The sequence below is a fragment of the Caretta caretta genome, chromosome 2 (genome assembly GCF_965140235.1).
Source record: "Caretta caretta isolate rCarCar2 chromosome 2, rCarCar1.hap1, whole genome shotgun sequence".
NCBI lineage: Eukaryota > Metazoa > Chordata > Testudines > Cheloniidae > Caretta > Caretta caretta.
In genome coordinates, this window is record NC_134207.1 from 162,657,822 (window position 1) to 162,680,367 (window position 22,546).

Below are 22,546 nucleotides of genomic sequence, written 5' to 3' on the forward strand. Positions count from 1 at the left end.
GAATGGGTCCTTCAGTATATGAATACTGCAGCCTATGTCTCTGTGTTTATCACTTCTACAGGAGATGTTTATTGCCTTGGATAACTGTCTCAGACACAAAAATGGGACAAATCTCAGGCAAGAGAAAGTACAACTCAATGTCTTTTCATTAAATGATAAAGGTTACTTTTTACAACCCCCTCTATTTTACAATGATGTCCTACCATTAGATAGGCCCCCTTAAATTCTTAATCTTGGCTCTCCCTACTCATATATTGTTGTTATTATTGCTATTAATTACTTTCATTACAGTAGCTCCTGATAGGCCAGCAGAGTCAAGTGCTATATGCAACCCTGATTGCCCTTTTCTCTTTTTTTAAATAGCAGGATCAGCCAAACCTAAGGGATCTGACATACGTTCATCATCATTTAATTAAAAAAACCAAACCTATCTGCCTTTCAATTGTGCGATAGCATGTTTTCATAGCACCAAGAAATATCAGCTGTGGCAATGGAAAGTCAACAAAGCGCAAAATTCTGTGACTAGAGCTACAATTTTGACATGGTAAATTCTGTGGGTGGAGGGGGGAATCAAGGACTGGTTATAGTCAGAATGTCAGAAGCCATGAAAATCATAACAATAATTGTAAAAAGTCTTAGATATACTTTGGGCATACCTTCCCCTGGAGGACTGTCTCACCACAAAAATTTATGGGCCACTATAGCCAAAGCTATGGGCTGTGCAGCTGGAGAGAGTCCAAAGTTAAGCAGAGAAAACCCTCTTCAGGATCTCAAAAAGCGTTCAGCTATGATCCCTTCATGTAGCTGAATGGTCTTCCAACATCAAAACACATAAAACCAGACAGTTCTAATGTTTGCACAGCTCCCTGTCGTGTTTCAAAACAGTAACAACCCATCTTTTCCAAGAGGCTTGAAGGAAGTCCAGCCCCTTTCTAAGGCTCAGCATAATTCCACTGATAATGGATTATGTCACAATATCCTCGAGTTACTCTCAGCTCTGGGAGGTTCTTCCAGATGGGACACTGAAAACCTGGTGCAGATGTAACTTCAAAATTCCTACACTATTGTCTAGCTCAGAAGGGCTTTCCCCCAGTGGCACTAGTAGGGCAACGTGCATCTTGACTGTGAGGTCCTCCTCCAGGGGGTGCCAACAGACTTGAACACTCGTCACAAGTATATCATGTCCTCTTTCGTCTCTAGCCACTGCTTCTTTCCTCCTCTACAGAGTCCTCCTGGAAGAAAAGCTTCTTCAAAACACAAAGTAAGATTGGGAAGTTTTAGGGGAAACTTACCCCTGAACTGGTTTAATACTGGTAGAGTGTAAAGTCATAACAGCTTCAGTCACCATATAAGCCTGCTTATGTAGACCTGACAGACCTCCCAGTATAACTACTTGTTGCTTGCTTGCTAAGGTCCTGTGGTACCACCAGAACATCCTAATGCAGTACAAGCTCCAGCTGAGCATGTAGAGTGACTAATCCTCATGTTATTATTTTGGCAGAAATGACAGAATAAACAACAGCCAAGGAAACATATTATAAACTAAAAAATAAAAAGGGAGTCTAATAAGATGGCATTATCACCTAAACTTAACTATTCACAACGTTATAAGTCTCAGTAGATTATTTGGAAACACTTCATATTTAAATTCCCTAAAAAACATAGATAGATTCTTTGCTCAAATGCTGATAAGATCCACTAGTGTAAATCTACTTTCAACTTCCCAGAGAAAGCTCACTAAGTCTTGTTGACAGAATTCAGTTGAAGTATTTCTGGGGTAGAAGATTTTCTTTGTATAATAAGGATCAAAGAGAAACACTTGGTCTGATCAGTTTTTGTGGAATAGGCTCATCATTGCGCCCATTTGAAAGACTGTGAGGACCGGCAGTTCCTGGTATATTGCTGTGCGTGGATGGGCCCATGAAGAGCACATTACGTGAAAACCATACCGAGGAATTCCACTACCACGCAGCTGCACATCAAACTATATGCCTTCAGTTCTGTCAGTATGAGAACCGAAAGTGAAACACAGTCACTTGACTTGTCTATTAATGCTCATGTGACCACTGCACATAAGATTCATTAAGGCTATAAAATGAAAACTCCACTATCATGCAAGATCTTGCCACTGTTTATTGTCTTCTTTGACTCGCCATTGGCATGGCTGGAAAAAAAGCTAGAGTCACACATAAAATATAGAAATGCTTTGGTAAGAAGTCTATTATTTTACAAATAAAATGCTATGCTAGGCCCATAGATTTAGACTAGTAAATTCTGAGCAGGACAGAAAAAGTTCACAAGGTGCCACCCTTGAATCATTCTAAATGTCATATTTTAATAGGATTAAAGTGTTTCCAAACTTTAGTGAGCTCACCTGCGGAATGGAAACAGAAAAGGATCTAGTGCAAGGCAAACTTGTGAGTGTAAGGCCTAAAGTAAATGTCAAGGGTCTAGGTAACAGAAATATGCCTGCAGCAAAATGCCTGTCTGTAAAAGTCCCTTTCTCCCCTCACACACACTTAGTATAATTTTAGTTAAGTATTTGTAATGGGTATATAAAGATGGCTTTTGCTCTCTGCTAAACCACACTAACAGAACAGATTTAGTCCCTTATTTGTTTTGAACAGTGGTACATTTACTTTGGAAGACGGTTGCCAACATGATGAAAAAGACCTACAAGTTCTCCACTTGGTTGCCCTTAAAGACATATAGTCTGACCTTTTCCCATCTTACAAGCAAAGTCTGCTCTCAATTACACTGGTGTAAATCAGAGTAACTGCACTGGCTTCACGCAGCTTCGCTCGATTTACAGCATTGCAAATGAAAACAGAATTTGGATACTATTGTCTTTTCTGCTTTACTGCCACCATAAATTTCTCTTTTTGGAAGACTTATTTCCTTGCCATTGCAGTAAATCTTACCTATTGACACAAAGCAGATGACTCTGAACAACCTGTTTGATGTGGTAAACAAAAGCAAAATAAATGCCAAACCATCTGAATGAGTTAGAAAGAAAGGGAAGAGGAACACTCTGCAAAGGAGTACTCTGAGGAACCTGGGGCATGCTGCAATTTGGGGAATGGAGTCCATAAATACCAAGAAGAAAAGAGCCTAAAAAGAAACACAATATACTATGTGGGACTGATTCTGATCTCCCGAGAGTGTAAATCAGGGGTAGCTCCACTGAAGTCAATGAAGTTATTCCAGTGTAAAGCCAACATCGGAATCAAGTGACATATGTACCGTGTAATTACCAGCAGAAGCAAGGAAGTAAATCTAAGGAAAAGAAAATTAGGCTGAATACCAGTAAAATTTTTCTAATGGTGAAGCAAATTTGGAAGAGTCTCCAAGGAAAGTGACTGAAGCCTCATAGCTGGGGATATTTTATAACTAAAATAGATAGAGCCCTGCAAAATACACTGTAAATAGCAATCCTGCATTTGCTAGGTGATATGCTATGGGCCGGGTCCAATGCCCACTGAACGGGAGTCTTTCCATTGACTTCAATGGGCACTAGAGCTGATCCCAGGTGAACAATTAGGCCTTTTTCTCCTGTAATTTCTATAGGCTGAATTACAAAAGGTATCACCAGGCTGTGGCGTCTGGAAAAGTCCGGCGCTGACAATTTCACTACCAGGAGAGCACTGAGCTGGCTTTTGATATACCGTTGCAGATGTAACGTGCCCTTAGTTAAGACAATGCTCCAGATACTTGTATGTATGGGCAATGGAGGTGGGACTGTGGACCCACAACAAACATGCCTCCATGGGGAGTTTGCTGCTTGCTGAAATTTTTCAGAATTGGAAAAGTATGCATTGAAATTGCAATATTTTGATGAAAAACAACAAACATATTTTGAAGACATTTTTGCAGGGTTTTTTTGCCCATGTTTCCACCAACTCTGTGACTAAACTCAGATACAACATGAATAAAAACTTACTAAGATTCCATAGGAACCATATTTCTATAAAAAAAAGAAAAGAGAAACATCTCTATCAAATTACCTAACATAAATCTGTGTTGTTTAGTTTTGAGGCCAGGATGTGCCCTTTAGAAAATAATATTCCTACTTCTCAGGCACAATGACTAGCCCACAAAATGACTATTTTGAAACAATAGTCCATAACGTCTTCTCTGCATAGCGATCCTGAAAGGGAATGGGAAAATGGTACCCTTAAGTAGTAGCCAGGTGTGGCAAAAACATGGTCCAGAGTTCTGAGAGTCAGACTCATTTTCATTAATACAAGAACTTCTGGTCCCAACAGGCAAATATTCTACCTTGATCTAACTGATGAACCATATGCCTTTACTCTCGCCCTAATGCTGTCATATTGGTTTCACGAGTTAAAAAAAACAATTAAGTCTGGGACTACCAGATATGTGGTGTCTAGATGTTATTTTGATGCTTTAATGTTTATAGCTTGGGAAACAGGATGCAGCCAATGCAAATAATGAATCAGAGTGGTTAGCTATGCTTCTAAATACTTCAAGGCATTCTAAGACTTATACATTATATCAAAGTTAGCTCTTAAAAACCCCTTTATCAAATATGACAATTATATAGGCTTCTTTTCTGCATATCCAGAAAGAAACATAATCATGCAGATGACAAGTCAGCAAAGCAGGATATCCTCTCAAGAGGCTGAATGGCTGGAATTTCAAAGAGTCAGCTTTCAGGGATTTTCCAGGAGTGAAGAAACTACAGGCCCAACCTCTGGTATGGCAAGAACTGTGTGGGAGAATGAAGTGTAGTACTTTGCTCCTGCCCACTGCCAATACATCCAGAGCTGGGGCCAAGATCTGTCCCAAAATGGTTAAAATATAGATGACAAAGAAAGTGACTAGCATAATATCAGGTCCAAAAGGAGATGAACACAGATTTAAACAGAGAGGGCATTAGAGGGTTGTGTGTTGGGGATTAGGATGGTGTGATTTGGGACAGACTGTTTTTTCCATCTGGTGTTATACATTCTCCAGTTCCCAGCTATGAAACAAAGAAAACAATAGGGTGAATGCAAATGACAAAAAAATCATCAAACTGACCAACTGTAATGTACCTCAGGAAGGATAACTCAGTGTGCTTGCATGTCTTTGATTACAACAGAATAATCAATCCAGGATCATTGTGGAGTCAAAGCATTGAAATAAAATGCATTTCTTCCACCCAAATGCATCACCCTCAGGAGTCAGTCACACCCACTGTATGTGTTCCAGACACCAAAAGGTAATGAAAAAGCCCAGAACCATGCAAGAGGTGTTCCATGCAGAGCAGCTGCAGCAACACTCACACCGAAGATGTTTGAAGTTCAGCCTCAAATGCACGGTCATCCTTGTCATCAGCCTGTAAGACCACGAGGCCCTCAGACTCAAATTCAGTATAGACCCAGCCAAAAACAAGCATGAAAGAGATGTCAAATGAAAACATGGAATGATGACAAATGCATTGGACATAGAGAGCTGATCTAAACTACTGCTTAAGTCGATAGAACTTACATCGCTCAGGGGTGTGAAAACAACATCTCCCTTGTGCGACGTACATCGACTTACAGCAATGTTTACACCATGCTATGTCTTGCACCTCTCGCAGAGGTGGAATAATTATGCCAACGTGAAAGTGCTCTCCTGTCAGCACAGTGTGTCTTCACCAGATATGTCACAGCGGCGTAGCTGCAATGTACTGCGGTAGCGTAGACTTACCCTCAATATACTGAGAAGCCACTATGCGGTATATGACATACCACTACTACTTAATAGTCCTGGAGCCTTAAAATTTCACGTATTCTGAAGGAAGGGTCTTTTTAAGAGGAATCCATTGTTATTCAGTAAAATTTACTTTGCAAGGTAGGAAGTTTCCTATATGACTGGCAGAATTTTGAGGCTCCAGGATTGTATATAGTATCTTCCATCAGAAATGCTCAAAGAACTTCACAAATGTTAAGTCTTCATTTGTTTGATGTGCTTCAGTTTCTGGTTTCCCAGCTCAAGACACTTTGTGCCTGGTTTTCAGAGGTGCTGACAATCAACAACTCCCACTTTTCTCTAACAAAACCCTGTCCAGATGAACTGGAATGGCAGTGGCAATAAACAAAATTTAAACATCTGTCAGTTTTCATTTTTGTCTTATAATGCCAATAAATACCTCAGTCCAGAGCACTTTTCAAGCAGTAATAACCAGCTAGATTGAATGGCTAGCCTTGGTCCTGGGCCACTGATTCCATCCCCAGTTGGTCATTATTGCATCTCATTTGTTAATTCTTAAATATAACATCACATCTATTAAAAACAACAGCTCAGCCTTGAAAGAAAATACACGTTTTGGAGCACTGATTCTAAAAAGAAAATGTCTCACATGAATTAATTCCAACCACACAACCAATAACTTTGCACAAGTGTCATAAATCTTGATGTTTATGATTTCACCAGGGCCTCCCTGTAGAATTTGAATCTTCTACTATATGGATATATCAGATGGAAATTCTGTCCATATATTACAATAGATGAAAATTCTATCAATAAATGTTGTTAAGATCTCACCCTATTAATGTTCTATCTCATGCCATTCATGTCATTCCTGTGGGACAAATGGTAATACAGACTCAGGAATGTATTTGTTTATTTTACAGATCACTTTGAAGGTTTGTTTCTTCTAAAAATTAATGAAATATAGTACTGACAGGCAGCTATTCATAGGGAACATATGCATCTTAAAGGCAGGTGAATATAGAAGAACCAAGTGATCACACCTTTCTTCCTTTAAACCTCTGGTAGCGTTTTACCTTTTTGTCCATTAAGAGAAATTCTGAATAAAGCAAGAAAGGCAGGAGAAAATGAAATAACTGAACAGTTTACCATGATCAGAGTCAATGATGTGCAATGAATACAACAGAAAGGAACAACAATGAAAATAAAAGAATGTTTCTTGTCTCAAGCACTTACTTCTCACTAAGATCTTCAATATGCTGCCCATGGCCTAACATGAAGCTTGGGCTCGACTGACTGCAGGGACTTGCAGGAGCTGATAAAGTGCTTTTGATGCTCTGGGCTGAATGTCTCCGGCTTCTCCTGCGCTCTAACCCCCTTCGTTCACTGGAGCCAAGACTGGCCCTTCTTCTATCTTTGCGCCCATTGGGAGGGGGATCAGCAGTCTCGTCTCCATCCTCATGTCTCAGTGTCATCTGAAAGGAACAAAAGGGGAGACTTTTCACACGTTATCTCTAGATTTCCTATGTTTTCACTCACGTTTTAACAATGAATATGTAGCTGCACATCATCCCCAATCATGAAGTCATTGCTCCCAGCAGAACTTAACTGACTCTTACTATACTCACCATTACAACAGCTACTCCTCGTTAAATGCTACATACTCATCTTACTGCTGCTATTCTTATACTGGGATTGCATAGACCCCCTCATCTGCAGATCTTCGAGAGCTTTGTAAACATTTAGGCTGGGATTTTCAAAATCTAAGGGAGTTAGATGTCTAGCTCCCATTATATTACAGTGGGATTTGGGGACCGCATTCCCTTACGCCTTTGAAAATCCCTGGGAGAAAATCTGGCCCTATTTAATTCAATGGTAAAATTCTTACCAACTTCAAAAGGGACAGGATTTTACCTTGAGTCTTGTGAATTCCCACTCCACCACTGGAGGTAATGATATACAATCCTCATTTTATAGATGAGGAAACTGAGCCACAGAGAGGTTAAGTGATTTACTAAAGTCCCACAGGAAGTCTGGGACAGGTCCATAAACAAAATCCACATCTCTTGAAACTCAGTCTGGCCATTAGATTTTCTACTCTCTAGAAAGTAGTTACATGAGGGCCATGGAGATATTATACATAGCGGACTACTTTGGAGCTTTACAAATGTTGCTACAATCTGTTGCCTGATCTTTAGATTATGTATTAAATTATACTGATTACTTAAGTATCCCCAGTTATCACTTTGAGGACTGTCAGGTTCTTGCCCCAAGATCAGGCCCAGTATTATTCAAATTATTATGTAATTGGGAACCCCAATGTGCACAGTTGTAACACTCACCCTATAGCAACTCTTTTATATTTACAAATATAGTTTAATAATACATTTAACACAGTCACAAACACCCCAATTCAGTAAGACAGAGATACTACAGAATGTACACCTGCACATCCATATACTCACATCATCTCCTGTAGAACAACCTGAAACGCTAGCCATCATCTTCCCTCATCACCTTCCCCATCATCACCAGTGACCATCATTCTGGCATCTCCCAAGGACGACATCTCCTCGTCCTCCTGCTGCCCCTAGGCTGGGATGCCACTTTTATAATATGTTACGCTGACACTGCTATGTTTGATGCATATTCAGTAGGTGATTTTCCCCCTTTTCCTTATTTGTATTTCCTCACCTTACTAACCTTTTCCCTATAGATTAGTATATCAAAGATCTCCACTCATTATCATATAAGTCCATTTGTTACCATGGCCCTTTTGTGGTTAGGTATCGCATTTTTATTTCTGTCCTAACTGGTTATTTCGGTTCTTTCCAAGTTCCAAGGTGTGGTATACCTGTTAAATTTAAAAGGGTATGAACTTAGGAAAGCCCCTGTGCCAACCTGCTTTAACATATCCTCCATGTTAAAGGTCGCAGCCATATATGGACCTTATGCTTTAGCTCATCACCATCTATCTCAGTGAAAGGTCCCAAAAATATGTATGCAAACTGCCTTAGCTCAACATACAGGATGTGACCTGCAGGTCCCTTGTGTTATAGCCAAAATATACTCTAATATAAACCTGTAAACTTATTATGATAAAACAAAGAATCAAACTCATACAAAAATAAGAAACTTATAAGAAAAGATATATAGGCAAGCAAGCAGGCTAGCCTTAGATGGCAGGTTTCAGAGTAACAGCCGTGTTAGTCTGTATTCGCAAAAAGAAAAGGAGTACTTGTGGCACCTTAGAGACTAACCAATTTATTTGAGCATAAGCTTTCATGAGCTACAGCTCACTTCATCCGATGAAGTAGCCTTAGATGTATCTCATGTACCTGTTAGAGACATCAGTTTATTGCCTGGACACTTCTGTTGAATTCTGTACCTGTGATCAGAACTTCCCCATAAACTCTATTTTCAGCTCCCCAAATACTTGGTGTTTTCAATTGGGCCATTTATCTGTGCAAAGTTTATCTGTTCAAAGTTCACAGGCCTCAAGCCTTATCCTAACTTGCTGAAGATAATGTCTTACAGGATACAGGCCTGTAGATTTCTTGCATTACCGCTGAATATAATGCAAAGCAGAATATAATGCAAAGCAGTACATACAATAAAGGCAAGCTAGCCCACTGGCCTACAGATTTCTTCTCAACCAAGGAAGAAATTAACACACTTTCATGCCAACTTAATATCTTTATCTGTTTTTACCACTCTCTCAGTAAAATTGAGAAAACCTGCTCTTGTCAACTTGTATCATGATGGATTTCAAAAACCAGAGAGGACGTTTCTGGACCTTATTCTCCAATGAGCCACATAAGTTTTCAGTTGGTGTGACTACATTCAGTTGAGCATTAGGGCCTCTGTTCCTACGTTTTGCCTGACTCATCTAACACCGGTATAAATGAGGAGTAATTCCACTACAATCAATGGAGTTACCACAGGGTAAACCTGGCATAAGAAAGAAGAGAAGCAGGCCCAATGTCTCTGCAGCTGGACTTAGTACTAGAGGCAGTAATTTCATTTCACCACACCATGACATAAATTCACATGCACTTTATATTACTTTCGGCCTAAAAAAAGCAAAGTCTGAAAAGTGTCTAATCGTTATGAAACCAAATATCCTATCTTTGCACATAAATATTTCACAGGTGGTGAATGTGGAGTCAGTCATTACCCAATCACTGCAAGTTGGGTAGGAATTAATCCAGTATAAACTCATAAACAAGGACTCACTGGGCAATCAATTGTGGAGAGAGCCGTGTATGTGAAGTTGATGTAGGCTGGACATTTTTTTGTGCACTGAATGCTTTTGCATATGGAAAGAACTTTTACTGACGTAGGGAGTCTGATGTGTAACTAGCAGTTTGAGAAAGAGTTTTAATTGCAGGCAGAACTGCCTCTAAAGAGGCTAGTAAATGTGCTGTTTCACCTTGACGTATAACCTATCTCTAATATGAAATGCATTTGTACTGCATGTAGTCATGTACTGGAGTAGGTCACATATACGAATGTGTGTAACACTTCCAGGAACCAGATGTTTTTCTTTTAAAAGAAAATAGATAACCAAGTTTCACCTAGGTTACATATCCCCCATACCCAGCTTTGAAGTTTGCACAAGCTGTAAGATGCATAAAACAGGGAATGTTATGTTACCTCATAAATGTTAAATTGCTCAACTAAGTCCAAGTCTGTTCCTTTCTTGTTCAAGTGTCTCTGTGAAATAGTTTCGATGCCTAGCTCTTCCAGACAGTCCACCACGTCATAGAAAGAGTCCTGATCTGGCAACCCCGACAGCGTCTGAGAATCAAAGGGACAACATTGACATTGATTTGTTTTGAAGAGAATTAAAAAAGTTTTACAAGAATTTGTAAGTGGCAGTGTACGTGAGTGTGGTTAAACAAGAAACAAAGAGTGGGGTTAGTGAGACACAGCTAGAAAAAACAAAACATCAAGTGGAGCAAAAACTCTGGGAAAATATGTAAAAAAAAAAGATAACAAACAAAACAATATATATATATATATATATATATTTAAATATATATAACAATATATATTTGGATCCTTCCCTGGTTCTACTTAACTGCAGAACTAAAAAGCAGCAAATATTAAGGTATTAAGCACAGGAACAAAAGCAGAGAGAGAGAGAAAAAAAATTAAAAAAGGTTTATCTGAGCAAGGCAAGCTGGTTTCCTATTGATTCCTGTCTCTTCAGCCTTAAGGAGAAGGGTGAGCCACACAGCTGATTGATGCTCAGCCAGCAACAATCATCCCAAACCATGTGCCTACTGTCTTCAAGTCCTTAGGTAATAGTAGTATTCTTAATGTACAAGTTGATCTAGACAGCAGAAATATCAGTTCCTTCCTTCCTTTTCATTCTTTAAAATCTTACTGAAGGGATACTTGCTACCTTGTCCAAAGGGTCTTATTAAGAGTTTCAGCATATATAAAGCATTTCTAATTGTGACAAACATTTACCATTAAAAGTAGAGAGACACTTTCACAGACTTGAAAATAAAGAATATTTATATAAAAATAATTTACTCCACAATAACTTTTTGAACTCCCATTGCTATTTGTTTCTGGGTTTAATACAGAGCTTTTCTTATCACAGTCTAGACTTTTTTTGGTGGGTGAATTCACAATATTACCATTAGTCACACACTGCTACTGTGCAGTGAAGTCATAGTACAGGTTGTACTGCAATATGCCCTCCCAGCCTAGTATTGAAAATGACTGCCATGTGATGAATCCATTATTATGGCTCAACAGCAGAATGAAGTCGGGGAGAAGATGAACTATTGGAGAGAGTTTCAGAGTAGCAGCCGTGTTAGTCTGTATTCGCAAAAAGAAAAGGAGGACTTGTGGCACCTTAGAGACTAACCAATTTATTTGAGCATCAGCTTTCGTGAGCTACAGCTCACTTCATTCAGTCTTTCCACTTTATGCATCTGATGAAGTGAGCTGTAGCTCACGAAAGCTGATGCTCAAATAAATTGGTTAGTCTCTAAGGTGCCACAAGTACTCCTTTTCTTATTGGAGAGAGATTTGTTTAAACAGAAATGGGCCTGATTCTCTGTTGCTCTTTTGACTTCTGGCAGTCATTTACATCATTGCAAAGTCGGTGTAATGTACTGCTATTTTGATTTGGTAGCATTTTACACTCAGTTTATGTTGTTGTTAATGACTATACAAGGTGCAGGGCAAGTGAGAATCAGGTCCAAATAAGCTTAAGAGCCTAATTCTGCCACTCATGTTGAGTAGCATCTTATTACAAGTAGTATGCAAGCCAGTTTAGAGCATGGTGTTACCCAGTGTGCATAAGTGTGGCAGAATTGGTCTCTTAGGCTAGGTCTACACGACCCTCCTAAAAAAAAGTTACAAGGAGGAATGATGGGCTCAGACCTAAAGAAATCCACTGTGGGATGAAAATAAGTCAATACGGGATGAAGTAATAAAACAAATGCTAGTGGCTGACAATTCCCAGACAAGATTAAGAGGTATAACCCCCAGAAAGAGGGAACCCAGTATGAAATACAACATTGCATGAAATGGGCATGGAAAAAGACTCCTGGGGACATGTTTTCCTGCTTTAGTGGGAGTTACATACATATGTGAATCGAGAAATGCCTTTCAGAAGGTCTCTTATCCTAATGAAGTCATGGGAGTTTTGCCACTGATTTCAACAGGACCACGAGTTGGTTTTAAATGAAACATCATGACAACAGTGATGTTACTGGGGGATCTGGCGCTACCAGGCTGTTTCCAAGGGCAATTCCAAGCATTAAAAGAGAAGCTACTTTACCAAAAAGCATTTACTGTAGTCATGAACAAGAGCTTGAGAAAGTACTATGCAGTAGGAATAAATTCATATTGTGATTTATGACCAGAATTGACAAACTGAAGGTACTTGAACGAATATAATGAATTTAACAGGTCATAATGTTAGTAACACTCTGACCTGTTAAACAAAACCATAAAGCACAATGATATTTTGGTTCCTAAATACATTCTGGCTTTCTGTCTTCTTTAAAAGGTCAGTTTTAAAAATCTGATTCATTTGATGATTACTTTAGCGGTTAAGAACTTTTTTCTAACTAGCTTCTCATTTTTATGGCCTTTTGGTTTTATTTTGTGTGTGTACATGCATATTTTAGATAACATTTGATTTTACAATGGATCAGCTACTTGTAATAAAAACCTTTGAGAACGATAAACAAGAAAAAAAATCATGGCACCTTTTCCTTTTCAAACAGAAACCCTTTCATTAGCACTCAGACCTGTTAAATTCATTACACTCGATGCATAGAGAAAAAAAATCAAATGTTCTGGAACCATCAAATTGCGCACAAAGCTAGCCTTTGTAACCATGGGATCTTATTACCATTATGCTTGTCCGCCCCATCCCTATGGTTTGTTACACTCATTTGTTGAGTCTTTTTTTCTAATTAAATTTTGAGCTCTTTAGAGACAGGAACTGTGTCTCCCTATGTGATGGCACAACACCTAGCAAAATGGAGTCCTGATCCTGGTTGGCGCCGTTACACAAATGATAAATAACAAGAGTAACCATCAGTTTTATTCATACTGGTAGGCTGGCATAATGATGTGAACTAACCTTCAGAAAGCTGCCCCGGAGTTTACTGATCCATAATCTGCCACTCCCATCTAGTGCTCACACTACTGTCCTTACCTGTCTCCTGTGCCCCCCAAAATCCCTGTCCTCCACCACCCCACCCACCACAGACTCTCAAACACCTAAACCCCTCTTTCTATCTGCCTAAACCTCACACAATCCCAAAGCACCACAGCATTCACTTCAAGTGAATATGCTCTCATACCTCTCCCTCTACCCAACTGCTCAGACTTCCCACCACACCAGCCAATTAATTTGAAAAGAACTTCTCTTTCAGCTACTATAAAGCCTCATTTTCCTCACTAACCTGGAGATCTGGTAGTATTCTAAGGGATGGAAAAGAGAAGATGGAAAGAGAAGGCCTGAATTTTACAGCTGTTGCATGTTGAGATTAAACAGCCTTTGAATATTTATTTTACTTATACAAAGATATATTTAGTGCCCCCCATCATGGCATCTGCTGTTGTTAATGTTATATTTACAAAAACAGAGTAGAGTGGTGGCCAAAGGCACAGTACTAAAACAACAAATAGTGTTCTCTAGATAAGGTTAATCCAGTTTGGCTTTGAGTGGCTTGCACTGTAAGTTCTTGGGACAAGACTGGTCTTGCTATATATCTGCCAAATGCCCACAATGCCTTTGAGCATTATGTAACTGAAAATAAATGAGTACTAATATTGCTAATGATATTAATGTGTTAAAACAAACCTTGTTAACTAAGGTCATTGCATAAACCAGCAGTTCAGTGTCAACCCCGTCCTTTTCCTCCAGGATCTCCATAATGTTGGACCATGGCTTGGCTCCTAAGAGTAAAACAGAAACAGTAGCTCATCATGTAATCTAGAAAAATGAACAGGTTCAGACAATATGTACCACAGATTCATAATAGCAAATGGTTAGATAAATTGCTAAACAATTAGTTTGTACAGTTCTTTGATGCATCAATATTTACACCTATATAGCCAACGATAATGCTTAATCCTGCCATGAGTGCAGAGGACTGGACTAGATGACCTCTCAAGGTCCCTTCCAGTCCTATGATTCTATGATATTACAGTTGTATAGTGTATTATTGGGACAGGTACCTATATCACGACAAGTACTGATGACTGAAATAAAGACGACTGCATTGAATCCCAATTTATGCTTCCCAGATAAAAAGCATCAGTGCAAGAGTGATATATCTTTTGTCCTAATTTTTACCTGAATTATTTTAATAACCCCTCCCTACATCTCCCCCCCCCCACACACTTCAAAGGTGATTCTCTCAGTTTTACTCAGTAAGGGAAATACTATATATTTGTTTTGGCTCATATACTTACAAAATCTGTGAAAAGCAAGGTGACTTAATAGCCTATTGCTCCAAATAAAGTAATTCTATAGGTCTTTAGGAAAATGGCTGGTAGACTCAAGCTAAAGTCTTATGTCTGAGATGCTCTGCAAAACCATCACATTTATTTGGCTGAGGTGGATATATGTACTCAAGAAAGAGCCAAAACTGATCTATCAAGGAAACTGAACCGGATAATGAAGGATCCAAGTTCAGACAGTAGTGTTTGAAGTAAATGTGAGGATCAGGAGGAAAATCAGAAAGCTATCAACTATTTACCTGGAGAAACTAATTCAACTACATGATCAGCAGAGCTGGAAGGCATTCTCTGAAATGCAGAGAAATGATTCAGACCAATCTTCACAGAAATCCACCTCCATAACTCTACCCGCAGGATATGGAGTGACAATACACTCATATAATGAAACTCGAGAGATTCTTCATCAGAACCTGTCATTAGGTGATCAGTGACCCCAAAGATAGGATGCTGTAGCCTAACAAATAATCCTTTTGTGGTTGTCATATACACCACATGAGTTATCATCATAACTCTGCAAGCAATCTCTCATTCACACTGCTTTCAAATTTATATCCTGCCACACACATGCAAATCTCCCATTGACTTAATTGAGAACGCCATTCACAAAGCGATGACAGTTTATAGTGTGCAAAGTTCCTTACACATGAACATTCAGACAGTGGAATGTTCCCATTTTCAGTTCCTTTACTTTTATTGATACCAATATTCTCCAATCCTCACTGCAAACAAAACAAAACAAAACAAAACAGAAAGCTTTTGGCAGCTTCCATATCAAAGGCAAAGGTACAAAAGGGCTGGAGATACATTCATAGAATATCAGGGTTGGAAGGGACCTTAGGAGGTCATCTAGTCCAACCTCCTGCTCAAAGCAGGACCAATCCCCAGTTTTTGCCCAAGATCCCTAAATGGCCCCCTGAAGGATTAAACTCACAACCCTGGGTTTAGCAGGCCAATGCTCAAACCACTGAGCTATCCCTACTGCTCAGTATTTTTTCTAATGCATTAATTAAAACACTATTCTGTTATGAGCTTTTCCAGTTCCACTTGCCTTCTCTTCATTTGCCTCTCTACATAAACAGACATTTTTGTGCAAGGAACACACGTTCAAAAGACATGTGGAACAAATTCACTCTGCTCAAATAAGATATATGATTGGGAGGAATGATATCCTCACTACAAAAATGTCTTCCTGTGGTTTCTAATGAAAAAAGAAAAAAGTAAGAAAACAAGAAAGAGAGAGAGAGAAACAAAAAGGGGAAATTATATTATTCTGACCGACAACAGTGCTATTTGTAAGGAAGTGAATTGTCAATAACATGACAAATTAATTACTTAATCCTTGATTTATGATTCAGTGAAAGATCTTCTCGGGGGGGGGGGGGGAGAATGCCTTTTATTCTGTAGCTAGACAGTCCTTATTTTGATTAGAACAATTCCATTTTGTTTTTTAAATGCAATATCTTGGTATTCTACCATTCCACATTCTCCTGCCTGTTTCCATGTAAAGATGACATCCACAGGTACCCATGAAAGCACAAACTTAGCTAGCCTACACCCATTGCTTCGCTGCTTTCCGGGTGTATAATTTTAATCTGTCAGTCAGACACTGTTATCAGCAAGCCACTTCAGCAGTACTTGCTTTTCAGAAGGTAATCGGCTGTTGTTGTTTAAAAAAGGCCATTTCCTGACACATACCATGGAAATTCTGGATCAGATGCTCAGCTAGCGTAAATCAATGTAGCTCTAGTGACTTCAATGGAGCTACTCCAATTTACGCTAGATGAGGATGTGACATTTGCATCTAGGCTGCCCATTTTCTCATTCTCCAACCTGGAGACTCTCATAAATAACCAACCTTCCATACAAACAGACTTTACTAAAATAAGACAAAAAGAACAGGAGGACTCGTGGCACCTTAGAGACTAACAAATTTATTAGAGCATAAGCTTTCGTGAGCTACAGCTCACTTCATCGACGAAAGCTTATGCTCTAATAAATCTGTTAGTCTCTAAGGTGCCTCAAGTCCTCCTTTTCTTTTTGCGGATACAGACTAACACGGCTGCTACTCTGAAACCTAAAATAAGACAGGAGATCTACATTACACACTTCACCTCTCTACAAAGGAAAAAGGACTGTAAGCTATCTAAAATCCTACCTGCCACATGGGGCCACAACAATGGTACCCCTAAGTCACCCAGCAATATCATCAATCTATCCAGCTACACACTCAGCCCGGCAGAAGAGTCTGTCCTATCTTGGGGACTCTATTTTTGTCCCACCGCCCCCACAAACATGATACAGTTTTGCGGTGATCTGGAAGCCTACTTTCACCGTCTCAGACTCAAAGAATACTTTCAAGATAACACTGAACAGCGCACTGATACACAGATACCCTCCCACCAACAGCACAAGAAAAAGAACTACACATGGGCTTCTCCGGAGGGTCGAAAAGACAGTCTGGACCTATACATAGAGTGCTTCCGCCGATCTGCACAGGCAGAAATTGTGGAAAAACAACATCGCTTGCCTCATAACCTAAGTCGTGCAGAATGCAATGCCATCCAGAGTCTCAGAAACAACCCTGACTTTATAATCAAAGAGGCTGATAAAAGGAGGTGCTGTTGTCATCATGAACAGGTCTGACTACCAAAAGGAGGCTGCCAGACAACTCTCCAATACCAAATTCTACAGGCCACTTTCCTCAGATCCCACTGAGGAATACACTAAGAAACTGCACCGTCTACTCAGGACACGCTCTACACTAACACAGGAACAAATCAGCATACCCTGAGAGCCCCGACCGAGGCTATTCTATCTACTACCCAAGATCCATAAACCTGGAAATCCTGGATGCCCCACCATCTCGGGCATTGGCACTCTCACTGAAGGACTGTCCGGATATGTGGACTCTCTACTCAGACCCTACTCCACCAGTACTCCCAGGTAGCTCCGTGACACCACTGATTTCCTGAGAAAACTACAATGCATTGGTGATCTTCCAGAAAACACCATCCTAGCCACCATGTACGTAGAGGCTCTCTACACAAACATCCCACACACAGATGGAATACAAGCTGTCAGGAACAGTATCCCTGACAGGTTTCAGAGTAGCAGCCGTGTTAGTCTGTATTCGCAAAAAGAAAAGGAGTACTAGTGGCACCTTAGAGACTAACCAATTTATTTGAGCATAAGCTTTCGTGAGCTACAGCTCACTTCATTGGATGCATACTGGACAGTCTCTATGCATCCGATGAAGTGAGCTGTAGCTCACGAAAGTTTATGCTCAAATAAATTGGTTAGTCTCTAAGGTGCCACTAGTACTCCTTTTCTTTCTGAGTATCCCTGATGATGCCACAGCACAACTGGTTGCTGAGCTCTGTGACTTTATTCTCATGCACAATTATTTTAAATTTGGTGACAATATATACCTCCAGACCAGTGGCACTGTTATGGGCACCCGCATGGCCCCACAATATGCCAACATTTTTATGGCTGACCTGGAACAATGCTTCCTCAGCTCTCGCCACTCACGCCCCTTCTCTACCTACGCTGCATTGATGACATCTTTATTATCTAGACCCACGGGAAGGAAACCATGGAAGAATTCCTCCATGATTTCAACAGCTTCCACCCCACCATCAACCTCAGCTTGGACCAATCTACACGGGAGGTCCACTTCCTAGACACCACGGTGCAAATAAGCGACAGTCACGTTAACACCACCCTATACCGGAAACCCTACGACCGCTACGCCTACCTTCATGCCTCCAGCTTCCATCCTGGACACACCACACGATCCATTGTCTGCAGCCAAGCACTGACGTACAACCGCATTTGCTCCAACCCCTCAGACAGAGACCAACACTTACAAGATCTTCACCAAGCATTCTCAAAACTACGATACCCACACAAGGAAATAAGGAAACAGATCAACAGAGCCAGACGTCTACCCAGAAGCCTCCTGCTGTGAGACAAGCCCAAGAAAGAAACCAACAGAACTCCACTGGCCATCACATACAGTCCTCAGCTAAAACCTCTCCAACACATCATCAGTGATCTACAACCCATCCTGGACAAAGATTCCTCACTTTCAGTGGCCTTGGGAGGCAGGCCAGTCCCCGCACACAGACAACCCACTAACCTGAAGCATATTCTCACCAGCAACGACACACTGCACCATAATAACTCTAATTCAGGAACCAATCCATGCAACAAACCTCGATGCCAACTCTGCCCACATATCTACACCAGCGACACCATCACAGGACCTAACCAGATCAGCCACACCATCACCGGTTCATTCACCTGCACGTCTACCAATATAATCTACGCCATCATGTGCCAGAGGTGCCCCTCTGCTATGTACATCGGCCAAACTGGACAGTCTCTATGTAAAAGGATAAAAGGACACAAATCAGAGATTAGGAATGGCAATATACAAAAACCTGTAGGAGAACACTTCAATCTCCCTGGACACACAACAGCAGATTTAAAGGTAGCCATCCTGCAGCAAAAAACTTCAGGACCAGACTTCACAGAGAAACTGCTGAGCTTCAGTTCATTTGCAAATTTGACACCATCAGCTCAGGATTAAACAAAGACTGTGAATGGCTAGCCAACTACAAAAGCGGTTTCTCCTCCCTTTGTGTTCACACCTCAACTGCTAGAAGAGGGCCTCATCTTCCCTGACTGAACTAACCTCATTATCCCTAGCCTGATTCTTGCTTGCATATTTATACCTGCCTCTGGAAATTTCCACTACATGCATCTGACGAAGTGGGTATTCACCCACGAAGGCTTATGCTCCAGTACATCTGTTAGTCTATAAGGTGCCACAGGACTCTTTGCCGCTTTTACAGATCCAGACTAACATGGCTACCCCTCTGATACATTTTCTCATTGTGATCTTGAGGTTCACACTCAAAGAGAAAGCATGAGGTTACCTGTGAGGCTATCTTCTCTCATCTTAGAGACTAACAAATTTATTTGGGCACAAGCTTTTGGGATATAACCACGAAAGCTTATGCCCAAATAAATTTGTTAGTCTCTAAGGTGCCACAATGACTCCTCATTGTTTTTATGGATATAGACTAACACGGCTACCCCTCTGAATTCTCTCATCTTGTTACTGAAGTGTGTATATGTCCTCTAAATTCGCAAGAGGCTGCAACAAGACAATGACATTTATCTAGGAGCCTTGAAAAACATGAAGCTATATGCTTGCTTCTTCATTTTCCTTTATTCTTCCTACCTTCCCTTGAAGAGGAATATTCATATTGTGGAAAGCTTTCAAACATCTCAGACTACACATGAGTTCAAACCAAAACCACAGATCTGAACACTCCCAAATGTGAGGGAAATTTGTATCTAGATCAAAAGCCCTGGCTTGCCACCAACTGTAATGGTCAGACCTCTTCAAACTTTGAAGACGTTCACATTTTGAGTGAGAGCTAAACTTTTCAGGTCAGGCCTATCTTTACTGAAAAACTAAATCCATTTAATGTTCAGCTGTTTGGTTTTTTTTTTCTTTTTATACTGTTATCTACCTACATCTGTTAATTCCCAATGCTATGTGGTAAACAAATGTAGTCTCCATACAACTTGGCTCCTCCTCCTGCACAATCATGAAACAAAGGTAAAATGCTGAATTTGTGGCAACATTTTTTCTGACAGCAGACTGTGACATAAGGGGATGCAGTGTGGCCTACTGGACAGAACACTGGGCTGGGACTCATCTGACCTGGTTCTATTCCTAGTCCTGCCACTGATCTACAGGGTGACCTGGGGCACATCACTTCACCTCTCTGTGCCTCAAATTCTCCATCTGTAAAAAGGAGATGATGAAACTGACTCTGAAAAGTGCTTTGAGATCTGCTGATGAAGAGAGTTATTCAAGAGGTAGGCACCATTAAAAGCACAAGCTTATGACTTCCATGCAATACCAGTAGTAAAACTGATGAGAGAGAAAAATCAGGCTTCCTGAAGTGAACTGGAAGAATTTTCTTTCTCTGTATGTGTACCAGTGCCTTCCTACTGAATGGAACCAGAACCGCTCTCCTGTATGTCAGAGGCTTCCTATTGCTGACAGCTACTGGAGATTCTCCTTTAGCTGAAGCGTGGTGTTTTTGGGGAAGGATCATTTGAGCTTCCTTCACATTGCTGCCACTAAGTCCAGAGGGGCCATGGATGGTGTAAAGCACAGTGACAACCATTACATCCTAGATGATCCAGAACACTTTAAATACAGTATATCCAAATAGTATATCTAGTTACTTCCTGAGTCTCTGACTATTTTTTGGCCTCTCCTTAAAACTGTGTGCATATGAATTTTGTTCAAATCTAATAAAAAAAGGAAGCTGAGTTTGGTGGGGTCAGCCAAGTCCTAATATACAGTCTCCACATCACAGGGCAGACATGCAAGTAAACACAAATAGTTTTCTGTTCATGAAAAGCCCAGGAGAAGACGAATACCATAGGTGAGGAGTAAGTGCAATTGGTACTGCTGTGTGAGAATTCATCCACTGAGAGAGGTTTATCTGTATATCTCTAGTAGTCATAAGCACTAACAGGTGACAACCTTTACATTTACGCTTGTTTTTTAAGTGTATAATGTGCATGTACATTCTTTCATCTGATTTTAGGAATATCAGTATTAAGCTCCTGAATATCTAACTCTGTTTTGATAAGGGAGGAAAACATGAACTATTCTGATATTACAGGCTGCTTACAAGCTATATAACAGCAGCCAAAGTTGCAGAAACAATACGCACAAACAGGATGTTATCGGGCTCAGTTCAGACACGGCGCTTTCATCTCTGAATTAAAAAAAGATGCTTGTGATAAAGTAGCAGCTGGAAGCACTGTAGAATTCCTACAGCACTTTCCAGCCCCCCCCCCCCCCCCCCCAGTACACAACCCTTCAATTGAAAGGAGGGAGTTCCCTTGGAGCTAAGAACAGACAGCAGAAAAAAATTAAATAAGGGAGGGTGAGCAAGAGGGTGCTCCATATGTTCTAGGGACTGTACAGTTGCTCACCTATGATCTGCTTTTATCCATTATTAAGCCGGCAGCTTCTATAGAGCTTTGTATTTCAGTTTGCATATGGATGTACTCTAGCAGAGAAATCACAGATGGGATCACTTGGAAACAGGGTTGAATTATTAAAGTTGGGGATTTTTTTGGGGGGGTTAATCATGTGTGGTACACATGTTAAAGAATTATGTCATATCTCATCGCCTTGCATGTGAATGAAAAACAGGGCTTTTTTCAAAGCAGCATTGAACTTAATTAGTTAGCTCTAAGACTTATAATAAAATTTCCAAAACAAGGCATGTAACATATTCTTCCTCTTTTCTTCCATCTAATAAACAAATCTTTTAAAGCAGGTCTGCCACCGTTACAAGGCAGCAATTACCAACTGTAATTAAAAAGGCAGCATCACCACAACTAAAAAAGAAATGCTGTTCCTCTGATTACCTTAAAAAAAACCCAAACCCTAAACAGACAGGACAATAACACACACCTCCTCTTGTAGTTTCTTGTTTTACTCTTTAGGAATTTCTAATATAATTGAAAGGGACTTTTTTTTTTAAGCATAGTGGATATGTAAGGATAACAAGTTATTTGTAAAAAGAAAAGGAGGACTTGTGACACCTTAGAGACTAACAAATTTATTTGAGCGTAAGCTTTCGTGAGCTACAGCTCAACCATGATGCAATATGCCTCCCAGCTGGTATGAGAATTCCAATAATCTCCCACTTTGCTTTCAACAATCATCTAACCATAAGTATACTTTTTCAAAATTTTATGTTGATTTTCAAATTCTTTTATTACTTTTTTG

At 40.1% G+C, this 22,546-nt stretch overlaps 1 protein-coding gene across 10 annotated transcripts in view; it reads right to left on the minus strand.

Annotated features, from left to right (window-relative positions):
* FHOD3 (formin homology 2 domain containing 3) overlaps positions 1–22,546 on the minus strand; it is a 611,695-nt gene that overhangs the window by 154,688 nt on the left and 434,461 nt on the right. For all 10 annotated transcript variants that reach the window (XM_075125568.1, XM_075125567.1, XM_075125566.1 and 7 more), the window contains exons 8-10: positions 14,045–14,139; positions 10,357–10,500; positions 6,937–7,175 (exon numbers count right to left, since the gene is read on the minus strand). In XM_075125568.1, coding sequence (XP_074981669.1) covers positions 6,937–7,175; positions 10,357–10,500; positions 14,045–14,139 — 478 coding nt within the window. The remainder of the gene's footprint in view (positions 1–6,936; positions 7,176–10,356; positions 10,501–14,044; positions 14,140–22,546) is intronic.